Source organism: Hypanus sabinus, chromosome 13 (assembly GCF_030144855.1).
Source record: "Hypanus sabinus isolate sHypSab1 chromosome 13, sHypSab1.hap1, whole genome shotgun sequence".
NCBI lineage: Eukaryota > Metazoa > Chordata > Chondrichthyes > Myliobatiformes > Dasyatidae > Hypanus > Hypanus sabinus.
Window position 1 is genome coordinate 55,092,134 of NC_082718.1, and position 21,225 is coordinate 55,113,358.

Here is a 21,225-nt window from a genome sequence, read left to right on the forward strand (position 1 = left end):
CATGGATCAGTTAGAGATGTGGAGGTTAACAGTGCCACAGGCATATGTGGTAACCATGGAATTGGGGAGAACCAGAGGGCCGTAAATTTCTAGGGAACATACCCCTCACCTCCTGGCCAAGGAAAACAATCGTCATTGATTTCTACATGATTTTTTAACCAGCAAAGTGAGAGAAAAGGAGGAAGCCTGGCAAGTGGGGCTTATCAAGGAGAGTCATTGGCAGCAATTACAATCAGTAGCAACAAGAGTTATAGGTTTGTTAAAACACATTACTGCTGTTAAATCATATCACTCATGACTTTAATCATTAAAGCAGGAATGGAGAACCAATTGAGGGATTCAAAACAATTGTGCAAATTTGAAATAAGCACATTTTGTTAAAATTGTTTTTTTCCCTTAGCCCTCATCAAAAGGTTGGCATTTAAAGTGCATCTTCAACTCATTCAAGAATTTTATCTAGAAAGGTAGGTTGCACATGGGACACAGTAGTTTTCAGGGATAGAGGAATGAAGGCCCCTGCTCCCACTAATACCCCACCCCCTGATAAGGGCAATAGTTTTGGTGGAAAAATAAAGCTCAAAAAGACCAGCAACCTCACTGGAAAACTAGATCTATCCATGCAGCAAAAATATTGATTCTCTTCCCAGAGAAATGAGTTAAATGCACAAAAAAAGACAGTTCAAAACGACCTAGTGAATCTGTAGGTAATCACATGCAAGTTTTTCTGCTTATTAAAATAGAAAACCAGTGATGGCCATAAATCATATTTATTTCCTTTCTGCAACCGAGAAACTTGACAGAAACTCAAATTCTGGACATGTTCACAAAAGATACACAATGCATTGACTTGTGCTCAAGGTTGTCAGCAGCTTGAAAGGAATTGCAATTCCGACATGTTTAGTGGCTTCTATATATATATATATATTTTACAAAAAAATCTACCTACAACATACTCAGACTGAAATTGTCAGTTATGTTTTGGTGGGATATACAGAATTATGCAATTATATTCCCACAGCATTAAAAACCTTTGTACCATTCCCCATGTTCACATTTATAGTTGACTTGTTCCCAGTGGCTATGCACCCAGTTACGCTGTTACAATTGAATAATTGTTAACCAAATATCCCAATGTGGTACTTCATGCCATGGAGGTTACACCAGCAATGAAGTTACAGGTGGTTTCCAAAGTTACATAGTCAACATGCATTCTTTCTGACAATAAACCAACATAGTTTGCTTTCTTGTTTGTACTTGTAAATTAAATATGGTTTGATATATTAAATCAGATAGTCAATATTTCTAAAAGATCAGTAATATTGGTTTCTGTCATAAAATTCTCTTCTGGTCAACTACAGCACCAATGCCATTGGAAGTAGTAATATTTGTTAATTTGCATTTAAATTTTTTTTCCATTGGTAGATAAACAGAGAGCTTTTCAAACTTCACTGATGAGTGACACACGTTAATATGTAGTTCTAGGAATCCACAAGGAAACGATACATTAAAAATTCAGTGATATTATTTGATTCAAAGATTTATTTACAACATTTTAACATCAAAGAATGTATAATTGAAAAGTTAACCATTATAAAACTTAAATACTATAAGCACCATCTGCCATTACATAATAAGCCAGAGGTGTTCACTTGTATGAAAATTCTGCCCAATGAGACAGTCACAAATGGAAAAGCTCACCATTAACCTAGCCTGCTGCATCGGGAATCACAGGTTTAACAGAAGACAATGACATGAAAAGTAACCATGTGATAAGAAAGGCAAGACAATCACAGATGTATGCTAATTACTTTATGCAAAAGATGTAATCAGCCAATAAATGTTTACATGTTTAAAGTGTCAAGCCCTGTCCTTTCAAGTATCCTGTTACTTGATTTGCCAATAAAAACTGCAATAGTCATTATCGTTTTCCCAGAAGTTTTTGTTTGGTTGAGTGAGGTTTAAAGGGATAGAACAAGATATTCTTTCCTGATTGGTCTTGCTTGGTATAATTCTCCCTGCTTAATATCAGCTTCCTTCCTGCTGATCACTGAGCATTACTGATAGTAGTGATGGTGCTCAAATCCATCCTACTGGCTGGAGAAAGTGTAATGCTAAGCACCCTCCGCAAAGAGACACTTATAAAATTTTGGGTGGGGAGGAGAGTCAAAATGAGTGGAATTAATTGCAATGGCTATCGTTTTCTGCTCTAAACAAAATATTTTAATACAAAGAATGCTATCAAGTTTTATTTATTTCTGGACAGATAACAAGTAAAATATAAATTTAGAAATGTTTGTCTTAGGTGAACCTTATAAATATATTAAACAGCATACTTCTGCAGCAGTTGTTCATCCAGTTTCTGTTATACCATGCTGTTGCTTTCTCCAACTTTATCTACAAACTGCAAAAATAATGGAAATATTAACCAAAAGCTGTCACTGTATTAGCTTACATGTTCAAAGAAATAGATAGTTTTTCTTAAAATGGACAATTAAAACACAAATCCAGGACTAATACACCAATGATTGAAATACCAGTGCAATTAATTTGCTTCCAAATTGTAGAGCGCACTCCATGCACTGGTCAGAGGCAACACAAAAAAAATGCTCTAGCCTTACTGTCAAATTACAATTTTTAAGGAGTGATTTATTTTGATGTATTTAACATAATCTGCATTATACCAGAACTGAACTTGAAAGACCAGATTGGGATAACCATAATTTCGCAGACATTCACAATTGCAATACAAGCTATTAACACAGATTCACATAGTCCTTTGTACAATAAAACAATTTTGAATCAATTACAAAGTTTCCGAGTTTTCTTATTTAAAATGCTCTCCACGCCCCCCCTATCTCAGGTACATTTGTATGCACATCATTCTGCATGACCAGCCCTCAGCTCTAACATGATCTCCCACTACAGCTGGGAGATTACGATGTTTCAAGAACATCTGCTAATTAGCTCAGCAGCAATGGAGCCAAATACATCCCAGCATTTGGGTTCTATTCCAGCTTAGCTCCTTCATCCACCTGTATCTGAAAACAGGATTGAAAAGGGCAGATTTGTAACAGTTACATAGGGAAGAATGGGGAGAAAGTAGAACTGTTTAGGTTCTGAAATTGTTGAACTCAAATGCTTAATCTGGAAGACTGAAAAACATGCATCTCCAAGGCTTTTCCAGTTCTACAAGTTATTGACCTGAAATTTTAACCACAGAACCCTTTAGGGATACTGGTTTACAGAAATATTTTGGCATTCCATTTCTATATTTATGTTACATTACTTTTACTCTGGTCACCTTCAGCATTCTTCTCAATTAATTCACATCTAGTACAAGATTTTTCTTTTAACTTCTTCAACAGCTCAGAAATAAGCTTCCAAAATATTTCTTAGAAGATAGTTCAACTCTTCTATTGTTGACTCTGAATTATTTTGAGATTACTCTTAGGTCATCGGTTCCCACATTTTAAACAAATGTAAAAGCACAATGGAAATTCAGTACAGCACTATGAAGACAAAGCATGCATGACTGTAGATGGCTGTACAAAATGGAGATACAATGGGTTACATTAGATTCTAAAACCGAGACTTTGATTTGCTCTGTACAATGCTTTCTAACCTAACCCATCATGCAGAGGAAAGAGTACATCAATTTCCCAAGAGCTGTAACATAACAGTACTAAATAAGTTAAAACACTACCTTCTTGTTTATGAAATGTGAAAAGCATACTTCAGCAAATAAGAATATAAAAAAGATTAAATGTTATAATGCTTGTAATAAATATTTTTTGAATATCAAAGAGTTACTTCTGTTTCTCAATTGGGTGACTGTTGCATGGATTTAATGTCCAGTTAGTAACTACCCTGCACTTTCAGAATACAGATTTCAAGGGCAGAAAAGTATGCTTGAAATGTATCAGAAATGTGCAAAATCAGTACAGTGTACTGCTTAAGGAAAGCAAATACACATCATGAGAAAAATGAAAATGAAGTAAGCTGCTGGAGGAACTCAGGTCGGACAGCATCTGTGGAGACTATGGGATAGCTGCTATTTTGGGTTGAGACCCCACATCAAAAAAATTAAAAGATCATACATGCAAAGAAATAATGGACAAACTTAACAAGTATTTTGCATCTGCCTTCACTGTGGAAGACACAAGCAGAATACCAGAAATGTGAGAGTGTCAGGGGGCAGAGTTAGTGTCACTGGTATTACGAAGAAGAAGGTGCTTGGGATACTGAAAAGTCTTAAGTTAGGTAAGTCACCTGGGCAAATGGACTACACCCCAGGATTCTGAAAGAGGTGTTTGAAGAGATTGTGGTGGCATTAGTAATGATCTTTCAAGAATCACTAGATTCTGAAACGGTTCCTGAAGACTGGAAAAATGCAAATGCCATTCCACTCTTTAAGGGAGGCAGAAGAAAGGAAATTATAGGCCAGTTGGCATGATCTCAATGGTTGGGAAGATGCTGGGGTCCATTATTAAGGATGAGGTTTCGTGGTACTTGGGAGGCACATGGTAAAATAAGCCAAAGTTACATGGTTTTCTAATGGGGAAATCTTTCCTGACAAATCTATTAGAATTCTTTGAGGAAATAACAGGATAGACAACTGAGAGTCAGTGGATGTTGTGTACTTGGAATTTCAGGCCTTTGACAAGGTGCCACACATGAGGCTGCTTAACAAGCTATGAGGCCATGGTATTTCAGGAAAGATTCTAACATAGATAAAGCAGTGGCTGATTGCCAGGAGGCAAAGAGTAGGAGTAAAAGAGGCCTTTTCTGGTTGGCTACTCTTGATCAGTGGTGAGCTTCAGGGGTCGGTGTTGGGACCATTTCTTTTCATGTATTACGTCAATGATTTGGATGAAGGAACTTTTGGCTTTGTGGCCAAGTTTGCTGATCATATGAAGTTAGATGGAGGGGTTGGTAGTGTTGAGGAAGTAAGGTGCCTACAGAAGGACAGACAGATTGGGGGAACAGGCAAAGGAGAGGCAGATGGAATATTGTGTAAGACAGTGCATGGTCATGCACTTTGGTAGAAGGAATAAAGGTATGCACCATTTTCCGAATAGAGAGAAAATTCAGAAGTCAGAGGTGAAAAGGGACTTGATTCCCTAAAAGTTAACTTGCATGTTCGTCAATGGAAAAGAAGGCAAATGGAACATTAGCATTCATTTCAAGAGGACTAGAATTCAAAAGCAAGGCTGTTATAAGGGATTTGTCAAACTACACTTGGAATATTGTGAGCTGTTTTGGGCCCCTTATCTAAGAAAAGATGTGCTGGCATTGAAGAGGGTCTGGGGAGGTTCACAAAAATAATCCCAGGAATGAAAGGGTAACATATGAGTAGCGTTTGATGGCTTTGGCCCTGTACTCACAAGAGTTTAGATGAATGAGGGCCCAGATAAAGTGGATGAGGATAGGATGTTTTCCATTGTGAGGGTAACTAAGACCAGAGGAGACTGCCTCAGATTTGAGGGATGCCCATTTAGAACAGAGATGAGGAAAATTTCTTTAATGCAGAGGATGGTAAACCTTTGGATTTCATTGCTACAGAGAACTGTGCAGGCCAAGTCCCTGGGTATATCCAAGACGGAGGATGATAGCTTCTTGATTAATCAGATTGTTACAGGAATTAGTGTATTTTTGGGGTTAGGGCATAAAGCAAATATTGACTTGAGTGTCCAAACTTTAAATATGCATTGAAGATTATGTTCAAAATGCAGAAGACAGACCATTTCATGGATATGACGGTAATTAACATTTACTTTGGGTGTGATGGTGGGAAGATCCAAGCATTTGAAATTGTCACTTGTAGCTCAAAGAAAGCAACCTAAATATGTATTGTTTGAATTCTCCTGAATATTCTTTGACCTTTAGCACATAAAATGTTGTGTAGTGTTGGGCCAGGTAGATCTTCATCAACCGAAAGGGTCTCCATCTGAAACCTGCTGTAACTCACTTAGTTGAATAAAGAGGCCCTTTCATACCAGTACTTCTCTCAGGTACTGCAACAGGTTCATGCACGCAACAATGTGAAGAAGGCACAAGAATGGGGTTGAGGGATAATAAATCAGCCATGATGGAACGGTGGAGCAGACTTGATGGGCTGATGGCCTTAATTCTGCTCCTATGCCTTAAGGTCATATCGGAACTCATGCAGGGCCTTGATTTGAGATGTTGACAATTTACTTGCCTCCATAGATGCTGGCTGACCTACTTAGTTCCTCCCCCATTTTCATGAGTGAAGTTGCCTTGCTTATTTTTGTTAGAATATGAAAAATAAAAGGGAAAGACTTCCGAAATTGATATAAAAAGTGTAAAGTCAGTGAAGTGTATATATTTTTTTAAAAGGGGCTTATTAGAGAACATGCACCATCAATAACTTGCTACCCATTGATTAATGGAAGAGTATGGTGAACACAGCAATGATTTTCTGTGATTATTTCCTTCAATGCAAGTTCCAATTACTGGCAGAAAACCAGGATCATTATACCACGTATCTCTTATTTGCTTGGCTGAGATTTTAAAGTTAAGGTTGCAACATGCTGTCATAAAAAAAAGTACTAAGCTAGACAGCTTTAAGCAGGTCTTCCCTCTAGACTGTTAATAAAAAAATGTCCATTATGAAAATGTAACAGGGTACGTACTTCATGCTCAGCCTCCTTTACATCGTCAGCTTTGAAAATATTTAATGGAATAACCATTAACAAGCAGCATAATACCACCAATTTCATTGTTTAAAGAGCTAGATGGCTTGATTATGTGAAGTTTTCTTAGTAGTTTCATTCAAACAAAATGTACAGAACATATACCAGCTAAATACAGGAGATGCTACATGGGTGTCTGAGACTTCAAATATGCAGTCCCAGAACTTTATGAGTAGACTGTCTGCCGTATAAATTGCAAACATCTTCAGAGTTAATCCCAAATAACAGAATAAACAATTTTATGTGGAATTTAAATTGTGTCAGATATTTGACTGTATTGATACCAGAGAAGAGATTTAATATACCAGAGATCAGTTCTCAGCCAGGTTTTTGATTATGCAAATTCTGAAGGCCAAATTAAATGATAACTTTGAAGTACCATTTCCTGTACTTGTATAACCAACAGTTCAAACCTTCCCAAGTATATACCAAACATAATAGTGTTGTTTACTGAATTTCCACTTGGATATTTGTAAAAAAAACATTTTTTTGCAAATGTTATTTGGATTATGTTAAATCTAAATGTTAAAAGATTATCTAGAAACATGCTGGGGTCATTCTCAGGGCTTGATGGCCAGAATGGTGACCATCATAGAGGGAAATTATGACATTACAGTTATTGAACAAAACATTATTACATATGCACTTAAGCATATACATTATTACTTTATAACCAAAGGATTGTATTTAAATTGTAATTTTTCTATGAAAAAAACATTCAATTGGTCACACCAGGTACCAAAAACAAACAACTAATCCTTTGCTGGCATTAATTGAAGCAGGACATTGGCTAAGCACCGGGGAAATTTAGGAACTAGGCCCTCGGCACAACTCATCCAACCTGAGCAAGTCCCATTTATCTGTACTTAGTTCATATCCCTCTCAACCTTTCATATCAATTCACTTGCCCAAATGACTTTTAAATGTTTATCTGTGATGCCACTTTCAGGGAACCATGTACTTGTAACTCCTAGTTCCTTCTGTTCAACAGCACTTCCCAGAGCACCACCATTCCTTGTTGAAAGTCCTACCCTGTTGCTGCTTATGGGAAGTTAAATGTTACTTATCTAAATTCAACACCATTTGCCAGCCACCTGACTTTTTTTTAAATCCGATGATTTCACTCAAAGGAACATGTGTGATCATCTGCAAAAATAAACTGTGGTAGGCATTCAATGTCCCAAACAGCAAGGACAGTGATGCTTCAGGTCTAGAACACACCCTCAGAACTGCAAAAAAAACCCACGAGAAAGCAAATAAAATTTAAGTTGCAGGTAGGAGGAGGATGGAGACAAGGTGGGGCTGTCTGCAATAGGATGCCGCCCAAAGCTGGCTATATGGAAATTTATTTAAAATTGATGGAGCAAGTTAAAAGGTCATAGTCAGACTTAAGAGAGAGAGTAGAGATTTAAAGTGGCAGTGCCCAACCAATATAGGACATCTCTAGAATGTTGGTTCATTTCCAAATTTCAAGCATCTGCTGTTCACAAACTACCGTGGAATCTTAGATAACAACATTATATATACCCTATTATAGTTATATGTATGAAAATGTTAGAGGAAATCCAAGGGAAAGTCCTACCCTGGGCAAGAATTGCTAGAGTATATACTCCATTGTTTCACAAAAGATTATCTATGCTAGGATAAGGACAACTGCGCTTTAGATGGTTATTTTGTGGAATTGTATTGCTTCATTATTTTTCCAAGAACCGAGGAAGTTCTTTATACTTTAGCATTTTAAGGGTTGTTAAATGATGCAAATCAGAACCAAAGACCAAGTCCTGATAAAAGCACATCATCGATCACACAACTTCCCCCTCCATCATTTTAAATTTTGAAACTTCTGATCAGCACTGGAAACTGGACAGAGGATTTGAGGGTGGAGTGGTAAGGGTTAGCACAGCCAATGAGACCAGGATATTACCATAATCTGATCAGATGTTGCAAAGCAAAACAGGGCTTTGAAACTAGACCAGACATATGCTTGTTTATTTGACTGTTACTTTTACTACTGCATATTATTGAATAAAAGAAACATTACCTATCTTTAGTATGTCTTCCTCATGCTTCAACTGAAGTTCATCTGCAGTTCTCACTGAAATTCCTTCCCCAGTCCCATCCCTGTGGTGATTTGGAGCTTTTTAAAAAAATATTATTGCTCTTTTCAATTCCTCATTCTGCAGGCACTGTCCAGATTGTCTATGTTCTTTTTTTTGAATCTGCCAACTTCTCTGCTCAAACTCATCAGATATGTTCAATAGAGTCGGAGAAGCAAACAAGACCTCTGTCTGAATTAGGGTCTATTGGTTGGGGACGGCCCACTACACTTTAAAGAGAATAAAATGAAGTTGTATTTCAGTTAAAAGTGCATCGCTGACAAGCCTGAAAAATTAACCATTATCTAAACAACAATTACTCACATCTGTGATCATGAGGAAGAACGACTTAAGGGTAATAATCATAGTAAGTTGAAACAAACACATAACTGGCATTAGTAAAGCACTGGACAAGTTTCAGATATTTTGGTAACTATATTTCATTCCTGACCCACTTATCTGTTCCTCTAATATTCACCATTCAGCATTAGAAAAGACATTAGTGCTGCTCAGTCTTTGCTGATACATTTCTGAACAGACCAAATGCAGAAAAGCAAATCCCACCCAAAGTCTCCAATTAAATACAAGATGAATTCCTTGTGTATTTGTGACAATAAACCTTTTATCTTGATTCCAAAATATAACACAGAACATTATCCAGTATCTAGAGACTTAAAATGCTACATTTCCTTTATTGATCAACTGCAAATTAAAATAGATCTGATGCAACAGATGTATCTAATATCCACAGCTGGTCAAATACTTCACAATTTTTCAAAACTACAGCACACAGCAGTGTAACACTTGAGCATTTAAATCAAAGCAGCTCTGTGCTTCTGTTGCAGAAATACTGAATCCACCTGCCACCAACAAAATACCAAAGATTCAAAGGCCCTTACCAACAACTCTAGTAATAGATTTGTTATCCCTGAAAGTACGTAACAGCTGGGATATGTCTGTTTATGTTGTATATGTTGTAGGACAATGTGGTTTTATGCAAAGAAACAAGTTTTTTTTTTGTAACGCATCAATTCAATACATTTAAAAGATTGTACAACTAATAAATAACAAATGTTTAGTTTTCTACATTCAATAATGAATGAAATGGACAACAAAACATATGAAGACCGGAAAAGGGCTCTGTGAATATCATTACCCTCAGTAACTTTCACCATACATGATTTCAAAAGAAAAACAGGCTGTGGGAAAATTTCAGCTGGCCAGGTGACATCTGTGCAGAGAGGAAGTTAATACCAGGTCAATGATCTTTCATAACTGGAAAAAAATTAGAAATCAAACAGATTTTATATTGCAAGGTTAAAGGCTGGTAGAATAAAGGGCAGTGCCTCTGAAGAGACACTGAATGACCTAAGGGGTGGCGATGCCAGTTGATAGGGACTAGTGAAGGTTTGTTAATGCTGATCAATCTGGAGGAGACATAAATTTAAGATGAATGAAAACAGATCAAAGAGCAAGTGTGCTGGAGAAATGAGGACAAACGCTATAAATATTGGAAATATTCAGCAGGTTAAGCAGGTTGATGACTTTCATCAGAACTGGCATTTCAGATAACAACTGGAAAGGTGGAACTCAGTAACAGACCTCAGAGCCATACCATCCCTAACTGCAGGATGATATGCCATGCTTGGAGATTAACTTGGGTCTTGATTTAACAGTATAAAATGCTGAAGATTGAAATCAGGATGGGACTGTAATGAAGAATTAAAGTGACAGGCAACTGGAAAGCTCAGAATCACTAATAAAAGCTGAACAGTCTGCCGCAAAGCAGCCTGGGTTTCACTTCTTCAGTGCAGAGAGCACCAACTCAGAAGTGCAAGTGAACTGCCACTTCACCGAGGAGTGTTTGGGTCACTGGATGACAGGAATAGAAGAGGTGAAAGGACAGTTTAGCATCTTTTGACTCACATGGACAGGACAGTGACAGGATAACAGCAGTGCAGCTGAGAAATGTGAACTAGGGCACTGCAAAGGGATCAGTCAAAAGGGCAGGGAGGGTAGTGGGTGACTGAACAAGGAAGAAGTTATGGAGTTTGATTTGTTGAAAGTGGAAGCGGGTGGATAGCCTGATGATGATATGCAAAGCATGTCCATGCTCTGCAAGGGGGAAGGGTGAAATCATTGTGAGACAAATGGAACAAATGTGGTTCAACTATGATAAGCCACTTGTCCAAAAGAACACCTCAGGGGTAAAGGTTAGAGCGGATATATTGGTGTGAGAGAAAATGGCAGAACAGAATGAAGTCTTCAGATGCTGCCTGACCTGCCGAGTTCATCCAGCATTTTGTGTGTGCTGCTCAAGATTTCCAGCATCTGCAGCTTCTTCTGTATCTGTGAGAATGAAGTCCTTATAGCAGGGGTTCCCAAACTTTTTTTTTAACGCCACGGACCCCCACCATTAACCGAGAGGGTCTGTGGACCCCAGGTTAGGAACACCCGCCTTATAGGAAGAGAATGGCAGGAGATATAGTCAAGAATAAAGGGTCATGTGGGGAGAAGTACATTTCTTCCTAATATGACTATATTCTTTCTCTCACTCTCTAGTCTTTTTGAACTTAAATGCAGAACATCCTTAATTATATCTATGCCAATTTCCTTACTTCTGCTCTTACCCCTTTCCTCCCTCAAGGAGCAAGGACTCTGCTGACCCATGACTGTGCTGCAACACATATTATCAAATATTATCATATTATCAAATTCACTGATGACATGACCATGGTGGGTCTCATCAGCAACGACGAGTCAGCATACAGTGAGGAGGTGCAGCGGCTAACAGACTGGTGCAAAGCCAACAACCTGTCTCTGAGTGTAAACAAAAGAGATGGTTGTTGACTTCAGGAGGGCACAGAGCAAACACTCTCCGCTGAACATCAACGGCTCCTCGGTAGAGATTGTTAAGAGCACCAAATTTCTTGGTGTTCACCTGGCGGAGAATCTCACCTGGTTCCTCAACACCAGCTCCATAGCAAAGAAAGCCCAGCAGCATCTCTATTTTCTGTGAAGGCTGAGGAAAGTCCATCTCCCACCCCCCATCCTCATCACATTCTACAGGGTTGTATTGAGAGCGTCCTGAGCAGCTGCATCACTGCCTGGTTCGGAAATTGCACCTTCTTGGATCACAAGACCCTGCAGCAGATAGTGAGGTCAGCTGAGAAGATCATTGGGGTCTCTCTTCCTGCCATTATGGATATTTACACTACATGCTGCATCCGCAAGGCAAACAGCATGATGAAGGACCCCATGCACCCCTCTTACAAACTTTTCTCCCTCCTGCCATCTGGGAAAAGGCACCGGAGCATTCCAGCTCTCACGACCAGACTATCTAACAGTTTCTTCCCCCAAGCTGTCAGACTCAACACCCAGAGCCTGGACTGACACCAACTTACTGCCCTCTACTGTGCCTATTGTCTTGTCTATTATTTATTGTAATGCCTGCACTGTTTTGTGCACTTTATGCAGTCCTGGGTAGGTCTGCAGTCTAGTGTAGTTTCTTTTTTTCCTGTGTTATCTTCACGTAGTTCAGTGCAGTTTTTGCATTGTTTCATGTAGCACCATGGTCCTGAAAAATGTTGTCTCATTTTTACTGTGTACTGTACCAGCAGTTCTGGTCGAAATGACAATAAAAAGTGACTTGACTTGATAGAGCTCCCCTTACCTCCAACCTCAGTCGCCTCCACATGCCATGCATCTTCCTTCATAACTGTTACCACCTTCAAAGGGATTCCCCCATTAGGGGTAGCTTTCCTTTTCAGCTTTCCCTCAGTACCTCCCTAGTTCACCTATCCATCTGGATCAATGCCTATCCAATTGTCACAGTACTATTACATGCAAGGGATGTTATGCCTGACTTTTTCTCTCTTCCCTGGCAGCAATAAAGGGACCTAAACACTCCTTTCAGGTAAAGAAGCAAAGGTACTTGTACTTCTAATTTGATGTACTACATCTGATGCTTGCCCATACATTGGAGAAAACAAACAGATTATATACTGTTTTCCAGAGAGATAAAAAAGTCACCTAGTCCAAAAGGTGACCATAAGCTTCTAATTGCCTGTCACTTTAATATTCTACCCCATTCCTTTCCGATACCTGTCACTGGCATCCTACAGTTTTCAAGCAAAGCACAAAACATGAAAGACCACCACCCCATTTTCTGACTGGGCATGTTACAGCCTTCAGGATCCAATATCAAATCCAACAATTTCAGGTGATCTACCTTTCTCGTTTCTATCAGAATTGGACAGCTTTTACTAAAATTTATTCACCTATCTTATTACCTTTTTTTCTCTTCCAAAGGTGCTGCTTGGCTTTTTCCAGAGGTGCATGAGTATCTGCCCCACACCCCCACTCACCCTCCATCTCCTGTTCTCATTCATCTAGTTACAGCTCCGTCAGACAGATCAGCTACATTAACAAGCCTTTGTCAACCTCTCTCAACCAACTTTTATCATTCAGATTTGCTTGGCTTTCATACCATCACAGATTTTTTTTTATTCTCTGCAGCCTAAAACATGTTTGATTTGTAACCTTTCTAACTCTGATGAGACATCATTAACTTGAAATAACACTTGCTTCTTTCTCCACAAATGCTGCCTGTTTTGCTGAATATCACGAGCATTCTGTTCTTAAGAGTTGTAATATTAGTATCTGCATGTTATCATGGGAAATTGCCCAATTACATTCTGTCCCCAGGACTCAAGTCAATCCAATATGCTTAAACACACAATTAGTCTAGTTTTGCATATCACCAGAAGTGCTGGTTGAGGACACGATAATGTTGGTGGCACTTATCTATAATTTAGATATATTTATCTATAATTTGTTCTTTGATATGTAGTTTGGGTTTTGCTGGGCCAGCCCATCTCCACACTTCATTGAAGTGGGTGGTGAGGGAAGAGGAGGAATTACGGACGTCACATTGTCTAGAAACCTGCTTGGAGCAGTCACTTAAATAGCCACATATTAAGTAGTGTTTGTTGGCTCTTGGACTGTATTCATTAGAGTATAGAAAAAAGAGAGGGGATTTAATAGAAACATTTCGAATGCTGAAAGGGTTGGACAGAGTAGATGTGGAAAGGCTGTTTCCCTTGGTGGGTGAGTCCAGGACAAGAAGCCACAGTCTTAAAATTAGAGGGTACCCATTTGAAACATAGATGAGGAGAATTTTTTTTTAGCTAGAGGGTTGTGGATTTATGGAATTAGTTGCAACATGCAGCTGTGGAGGCCCAATCATTGAGGGTGTTTAAGGAGGAGACTGATAGATATCTAATTAGTCAGGGTATCAAGGGACATGGGGAGAAAGCTGGAAATTGGAACTAGATGGGAGAATAGTTTAGCTCATGGTGGAGTGGCGGAGCAGACTCGATGAGCCAAATGGCCTACTTCTGTTCCTTTGTCTTGTGATCTTGTGAAATACCCCACTAAGTTTTGAACTGATCCATCAGTGATCAGGAAGTGAAAGAAAAGCATTTGTGGTCCATCACTACCTATCAATGACAGCCACTGGAGACTCCAATAGTCCAGAGGAATTGCAGCAACAGCATGCAGACATCAATTGTTCAAGAGAGGATCACAAAAAAAACCTTTGCATTGATCCATTATGAGAGGAATAGATAAATAAATTTTATATTACATCTATCATAGATTAGCTTTTATATTCAGCTGGTTTCAAAGCTATCAGACTCACATTCAAACCAAGTTATGGGTAAGTGATCCGTATATTGAACACAATTTCTGTAAAGTTTACAAACCTCTGGTGAACAGAAATGCAGGCAGTCCTCCAGCAGAGATCTAACTAATGTTTTATGAAGTCGCAGCATAACCTCCCTGCTCATATTTTCAATGACCCAACTAATGAAGGCCAAAAAATCTTTTCCCTAGGGCTGCCGTGCAGCTAAATAGTGCTCACCTATAGTCCATCGGCACTATGGACAATCTCTAAGTGCAATATGTGGGCATAATTTTGATACTATTTTACATTTAATCATTGTATTTAACATGGGCATGTGCAATACTTGCACACTTGAAAAGAAACACAATTTCGTTTAATGTTAGAGTTGTTTGTTTTTAATTCAATTGTAATTTAGATATCATTCTGAATAATGCAGTCATCATTTTAAATTTAGTTATTATGTTTTTAGCAATTGACTTAACAGTATGGTGTTTTGCACTGAATGGAAAACTGCAACCTCAGCAATGACAATAACGCTCTAATCTGATCTATTTCATACTACTAACCACATTAGTTAGCTGTGCTGCCTTCTGCAAGAATCTTTGGGCATGCAAATCTAGACTGCTGTGTTCTTCAATAATCCCCATATTGGAGAATGGTACTGATACCCTCCCACTAAAGGAGGGATAGTCTTGACTATTGAATAAAGTTGCTTCTTAAATAATTAAAAGAGTTCTTAAATCTACACTCTTCTTAAATTTAAATACCAATCATCTTTTGCTATTGATGATGTGATCTGGCACCAAAAAGTACACATTACGTGTTTAAATATTCTTTTGTTCTGCACCCACAGTTGAAACAACAGTTTGGATTATTTTTCTGTAATCTGTGATACTGAATATGCTTCTACAATTCAACCGTCACTGGCCCATTTCCAAGCTTTTCATAAGGTTCAATAGTTAAGAGTCATAATGCTTATTTCCATCATAGCCACTGAATTTCTCCTGTTTGCCATTTTCACATGAAAGCATGAACTTTATTACATTTTAAAATATCCTTTATTAACTATACCACATGCAAGTTATAATGTGACGCACAGTTAAATGCAGATCTCCACTTTAACGAAACCTCTAGATGATGTGCATGAGTTCTTTGTTGTTTAGTCAACTTTCCTCAATTCAACCCCATATACTAATTAAGGAGCAATATCTATTAAAAACACATGAATAATTCAGAAATTATTCAGCCTTCAACAATGGTAGAAAATGGCAGGATGCTTGTACTCCAAAATGCAATAGACAATATACTTACTGAGCTTATTCCAGGTAAATTCAGAATGGAACCTAATATAGGCACTCGCCTAATAAAACCAACCACCACCGGGAAGAACCCCCTAGAAAAAAAAATAGCGTGGGAAAGGAAAGAAAAAAGGCTTTTAATAAATGAAAACTATAAAAACCTCACAAAATTAACTAGAACTGCAGCCAATGTTTCATGATCGCCTTTTTGTTCCGCAAGAGAATGAATAGAAAACTACTCAACTGGCAGTCCTTAGCATTTCCTTGACCATTTAAAAACAGTTTTTGCTTTACTTTAAAACCATTAGAACTTCTTACATGAAAACCATTTCAATATTAATTGTGGAATAATTAAGTCTCGAGGGAAAAGCAAAAGCAAGTCTCATTGTATTATATTAAGATTTTAAACAAATGAGATTCAATAATAATGTTAGTTAAATAAATGAAAAGCAAGGCAACATGATTCAGTTAAAATTGGCATCTTGGCTTCATGACAATTTAACTAAAAACCTTGAGTTCTGTACCTAATGAAAATGATAAATTCAGGCTTCTTAATTGTTTATCGGTATAATTTGTATTCCTTTTGCTTTTTGTATTTCAGATATTATAATGCTCGAAGTATTAAGAAGATACAATGATCCATAACATCTTGTTCACTCGAGAGTGAGGTAAATAGTGAATTCTAATTAACTTACCTGAATAAAAGAAAAAATCCATAAATTTCAAGTACCATGCCTATTACAGGCCAGCCAATGAGTACTACAAAAATTCCACCAAGAAAGAAACCAGTAGCTTTCATTTTGTGTTTCTGGAAGAAGAACCTGAAAGTCCTTTCTAATCCGATTACGAAGGACAAACCTGCCACAAATAAAATCTGCAAAAGAGAGAGAAACAAATATGTTAGGAGGACCAATTTGAGAAAGGTAAGTAGTAAACAGGCCTGTGTAAAATTTAGTATTCAGTTTAGAATTCATGCTCAAAGCATTCCTCTAGTTCCTACAAACAATAATTATCATCTCCATGTATGTTTTTCCTTCAATAGCTCAGGTCATGCATTATAAAAGATAGATCAGAAACAGGCCCTTTATCAGTAATGGCCATGATGCAATTTTAACTGTTGGAACATGGCTGGTATTTCTCTATTTTCTGATTTTATGAATCTCTCTAAATGCCTCTTACAGTTATTACACCTGCCTTTACCACCTCCCTGGCTGTCTGTTCCGGATACCTACCCCTGTGTGGAAAAAAAAAGCACTTGCCTTGAAATTCTCCTTTAAACTTCCCCCTTCTTTCCTGAAATGTATATCCTTTACCATTTGACATTTCCACCCTGGGAAAAGACACTGACTATCCACCCCATCTATCCTTCTCAATCAGTCAAGTCGTGCCTTGGCTTCTCTCAGTCAAAGAAACCAATCAGTGTTTACCCAACCTTTTGTAACAACTAATACACTCTAATCGAAGGAACATCCACCTGTACCTCTTCTACACCTTTCTTAACTTAAATAAATCTCATAATGTGGGAAACTATAGCAGTTAATAGTGGCTTGTCAGATTATTTTGTGATTAAAGGCACCAATAATTTGTGGAAAGAATTTATTTTTATGTATAGTACACATCCAATCAATTCTAAGGTGGGAATATCAGAAATCAAAAATTTCCAAAACACCCATAACAGTTTTATGGTTACTTAAAAGTTTCAGTTTCACAATCCGTAGAAAAAGCTTCAATCATCCAACTCCATTTGTTCTGTAGAGGAATTTCTTTTAAAGAAATTACCCCAGAAGAATAAGAAACAAGAGTTGTGAGTGGTGTTGGTACAAAAGGGTAGGAATGGAACTGATATCTTAAGAGCTTTACATACGAAGCACACCATACAACAGCAAGGGTTTTGCCATATTCTAAACAAAAATGCCAATGCTCAAGCAACATAGAAAAGCTTTTCAACTGTATTTTCCACTCCATCAGCTCCATACATCCTGTCCCAAATCTTTAAAACTTGAAATGAGAAAAGGCGACTTTAATTATTTTTTCTGAAAATGATGACCTTTTTGAAAAAAATGGGGACAAACTTAATCTTTGTAGAAGAACATTTCAGAAGCCAATCTTACATTTCCTATCGCAAGGAGTGCCTTATCAAAGAACAGGATCATGCCAAAGAATAGGAAAAACACGCCAAAGCCTGTCAATCCCATGCCAATTTCTGTAAAGGAAGCACATGACAATTAGACAATATTTTATCTCAATTCCAGATGTTCCTTAAACTACGGTTGCTTTAAATATGCAGAACATTAGAATTTGATTAACTCAGAATCAGATCACTAACATGTTGTGAAATGTTGTGAAGTTAGTCCTGACGAAGGGTCTTGGCCCAAAACATCGACAGTGCTTCTCCTTATAGATGCTGCCTGGCCTGCTGTGTTCCACCAGCATTTTGTGTGTGTTGTTTGAATTTCCAGCATCTGCAGATTTCCTCGTGTTGTGAAATTTGTTGTTTTGTGCAATACAGTGCAAGACATAAAAATCACCATAAATTACAAATAAATGATTTGGCTAGGGTTAAGCCAGTGGGTTGCTGGTGGTGCGGTTCAAAGGGTCTATTCTGTGCTGCATCTTTAAATATATAAATAAATCCTGCAAAGACGTAGTGTCCATGGACCGTTAGAAATCTAATGGCAGAGGGGAACTGTTAATACACGTAGTGTGGGTCTTCAGGCTTGTGCACCTCCTCCCTGATAGCAATAACGTGAAGTGGGAATGATGCAAAAGGTTTTGATTTTTAATGAGGGATTCTTGAGACACTGCCTCTTGAAGATGTCCTCAGTGGTGGGGAAGGTTATGCCCATGATGGAACTAGCTGAGTCTACAACCGTCTTCAGCCCCTGTTGACCCTGTGCGTTGCAGCCTCCATATCGTGCTGCAATGCGACTAGTTCAAATGCTCTCTATCATATTTCTGTAGAGATTTGTAAGTCTTTGGTGAATAACAAATCTCCTCAAACTCCTAATGATGTACTACTGCTGGCGAGCCTTCTTCATGATTCAAAGAGTTGGGCCCAGGATAGATCTCCTAAGATGTTGATACCCAGAAACTTAAAGCTGCTCACCCTTTCCACCAACCCCTCAACGAGGACTGGTGTGTGTTCTTCTGACCTCCCTTTTCTGAAGGCCATAATCAACTCCTTGCAGACATTGAGTGCAAGTTTGTCTGATTTGTATGATCATCAAATTTGGGTTATTTGAGTACAGCACCAAATTTTAAATGCATGTAATGAAACTAACATGAAGACATAATCTGTTGATATCCTAAAGCACTTAAAATAAGTGAGGATTGAATTGTCACTGCAATAATCTAGGAAACATAACTACCAATTTACACAGAGCAAGATCCTACAAAAATTTGGACAGATACCAAATAATATGCTTTAGTATTGTTGGCTGAGGGGAATAGAATTGTCAAGATACTAAGAACAACCAACAATTTAAAACAGTATTGTGTAATGTGTGAGAGCAGACAATGCTTCAGTTTAAATTTCCATCTGACAGATGGCACTCCTGATATGTCATTCTGATAACTTGGATCTTGCTCTTCTGTCTCTTGTGGGATATGAATGCATGACCTTATACCTCAGAAATGAAAATGCATCACTAAATTGGCACTGAAGCTGTGCTTTTTTTTGGTGAGATACCAAGTCTAGTTTAAACAAACTGCTTTCAGATTGTCCAAATCACTGAACATGTCTGACCCATATTTACAATACAGATATACACTGTAATAGATAGAGCAGTAGAGGGTGAGTTTTATGCTACATCTGTACTCTTTCCTGGCAGGATATTATGGAATGTGGTAAGAGGAACTTATTCTGCACCTAGCCCTCAATCCAAAACATATTATCCTGATAATATCTTTTTGGTGTTCTGATGTTCCAATGTCTTACGAGGGCAAAGAGGATCATGGCTTAACATAGACCCTTTGGTACTGCAGCACATAAGTGAACACAGGCTTTGGCCTTTTGATAGACTGAAACCATGTGAAAGAAGATGGGGAGTCCTTACATGAGCACATCAACCCTTTTAGCTATTTATGTTGGGAAAAGAGCTGCAAGAGCTTTTTATTATTTACCGCTGGTGATTTATATATTCTTGCAATGTGCAAGCTTTTCTAATCACTTTGGTTTTTTTCACTTGTTTATTTGTAGCTGATTTTGACTATTTTAATTGCATTTTCAAATTTATCTGAAATCAGAAATAAAATAACCTCAAATTCTGTTACCATTGTCTTCCAAAACTTTTACTAATTGAAACTTCGTCTATCAAATGTGTTTTCTGAACTGTGTCTGGTGTAGAGAAAGTAATTGCTAAGCTGACATCTGAGCACAAAATTTATGGTACTCATGAACAATACTGAATGAGTGCTGTGATGATAAGTACGTTGTCTTTTAGTTGTAGCTTTTAAACTAAAATCTCAGCAAATGATCCCACAGCATTTCCTCTTTTTTTTTGCCCCTACTCAGTGTCACGCAATTACTGGACTTGCGGAATTACTTCTGATTATCCAGACGAGCTGGTTATCATCACAAGGTTATTTGTGGGAGCTTGGTGACTCAGCTTCAGGAAGCACTTAGGAAGCTCCAGCAGAAGCCCCGAGCTCAGTAAGCTTCAAGTTAAGCGGCAAAGTGGACAAATGAAATCGCTTATTTTTAACAAAGAACGAGCTGCTGCAGGAACTTATCCGACCCAGATGCAGGGCCTTCGACTGCCCCCTATAGATGCTGCTTGACTGGCTGAACTTCCAGTAGATCGGTTGTACTCACAGACTCCAGCATAAGAAACAGATTCCAGCATAAGAAACAGATTCATCTTTACAGATTTAAGTCGTGGAATTTGATTTAGCCATTTTACAAAAACAAATGTATAATGCAAAAGAGGAATAGCTAGTACTATTCATTAGTTCCAGTTTCGTATCTGCAAATCACTTAATTTCAGCTGCTTTACGCTCTGTTTGCACTACAACTACAGCGCCAAGACCGGGTGACCAGACTCCCACCTCTTCGGGCTGAGAAAGCAAGCAGGGCCAGTGCTCATGCCTGTACGGGAGGCCTGCGTCCAGAGTCACAGCGGGCCAGCGCACGGCAGCTCCGGCCCTGGGGCCCCTGTCTGTCCGTACCGGCTCACCAAGCCCTCAGGTCACTTACTCTGCGAGTCCGTCAGGGAGATCATGTTGGCGGCCGCTTTTGCTCATCGGCTTTACGAAATCCACATCAGCCGCCACGTCTTCCGGAAACACACGCCTCCCTCCCCCCTCGGTAACCGGGCAGCCGCCACATCCGGGCGGGGGCGGGCCGTGGGTGAATGCTCCGCCCTGCAGAGGGTGGGACTATTACGCACCACATGATCGACAGATTGGTTGGCTTGGATGTATTGGTGGTG

The 21,225-nt window shown here is 38.5% G+C and overlaps 1 protein-coding gene across 1 annotated transcript; it reads right to left on the reverse strand.

Moving 5' to 3' along the window:
• Positions 1 to 751: 751 nt before the first annotated feature.
• Positions 752 to 21,148, reverse strand: LOC132403873 (vesicle transport protein GOT1B). The gene is made up of 5 exons (XM_059987649.1): positions 20,991 to 21,148; positions 17,908 to 17,999; positions 16,492 to 16,670; positions 15,810 to 15,891; positions 752 to 2,401 (listed from the first exon to the last, which is right to left on the reverse strand). The coding sequence occupies exons 1-5, from the start codon at positions 21,013 to 21,015 to the stop codon at positions 2,363 to 2,365; spliced, it is 417 nt and encodes a 138-aa protein (XP_059843632.1). The 5' UTR covers positions 21,016 to 21,148; the 3' UTR covers positions 752 to 2,362.
• Positions 21,149 to 21,225: the final 77 nt, after the last annotated feature.

Bases quoted from the DNA above. Each gene is read 5' to 3' on its own strand.
- LOC132403873 (XM_059987649.1), bottom strand. From the start codon at position 21,015: ATGATCTCCCTGACGGACTCGCAGA. The intron at 18,000-20,990 runs GTAAGTGACCTG...CTTCCTTTACAG, and splicing joins CTCCCTGACGGACTCGCAGA to AAATTGGCATGGGATTGACA. The intron at 16,671-17,907 runs GTAAGATTGGCT...TCTCTTTTGCAG, and splicing joins CACTCCTTGCGATAGGAAAT to ATTTTATTTGTGGCAGGTTT.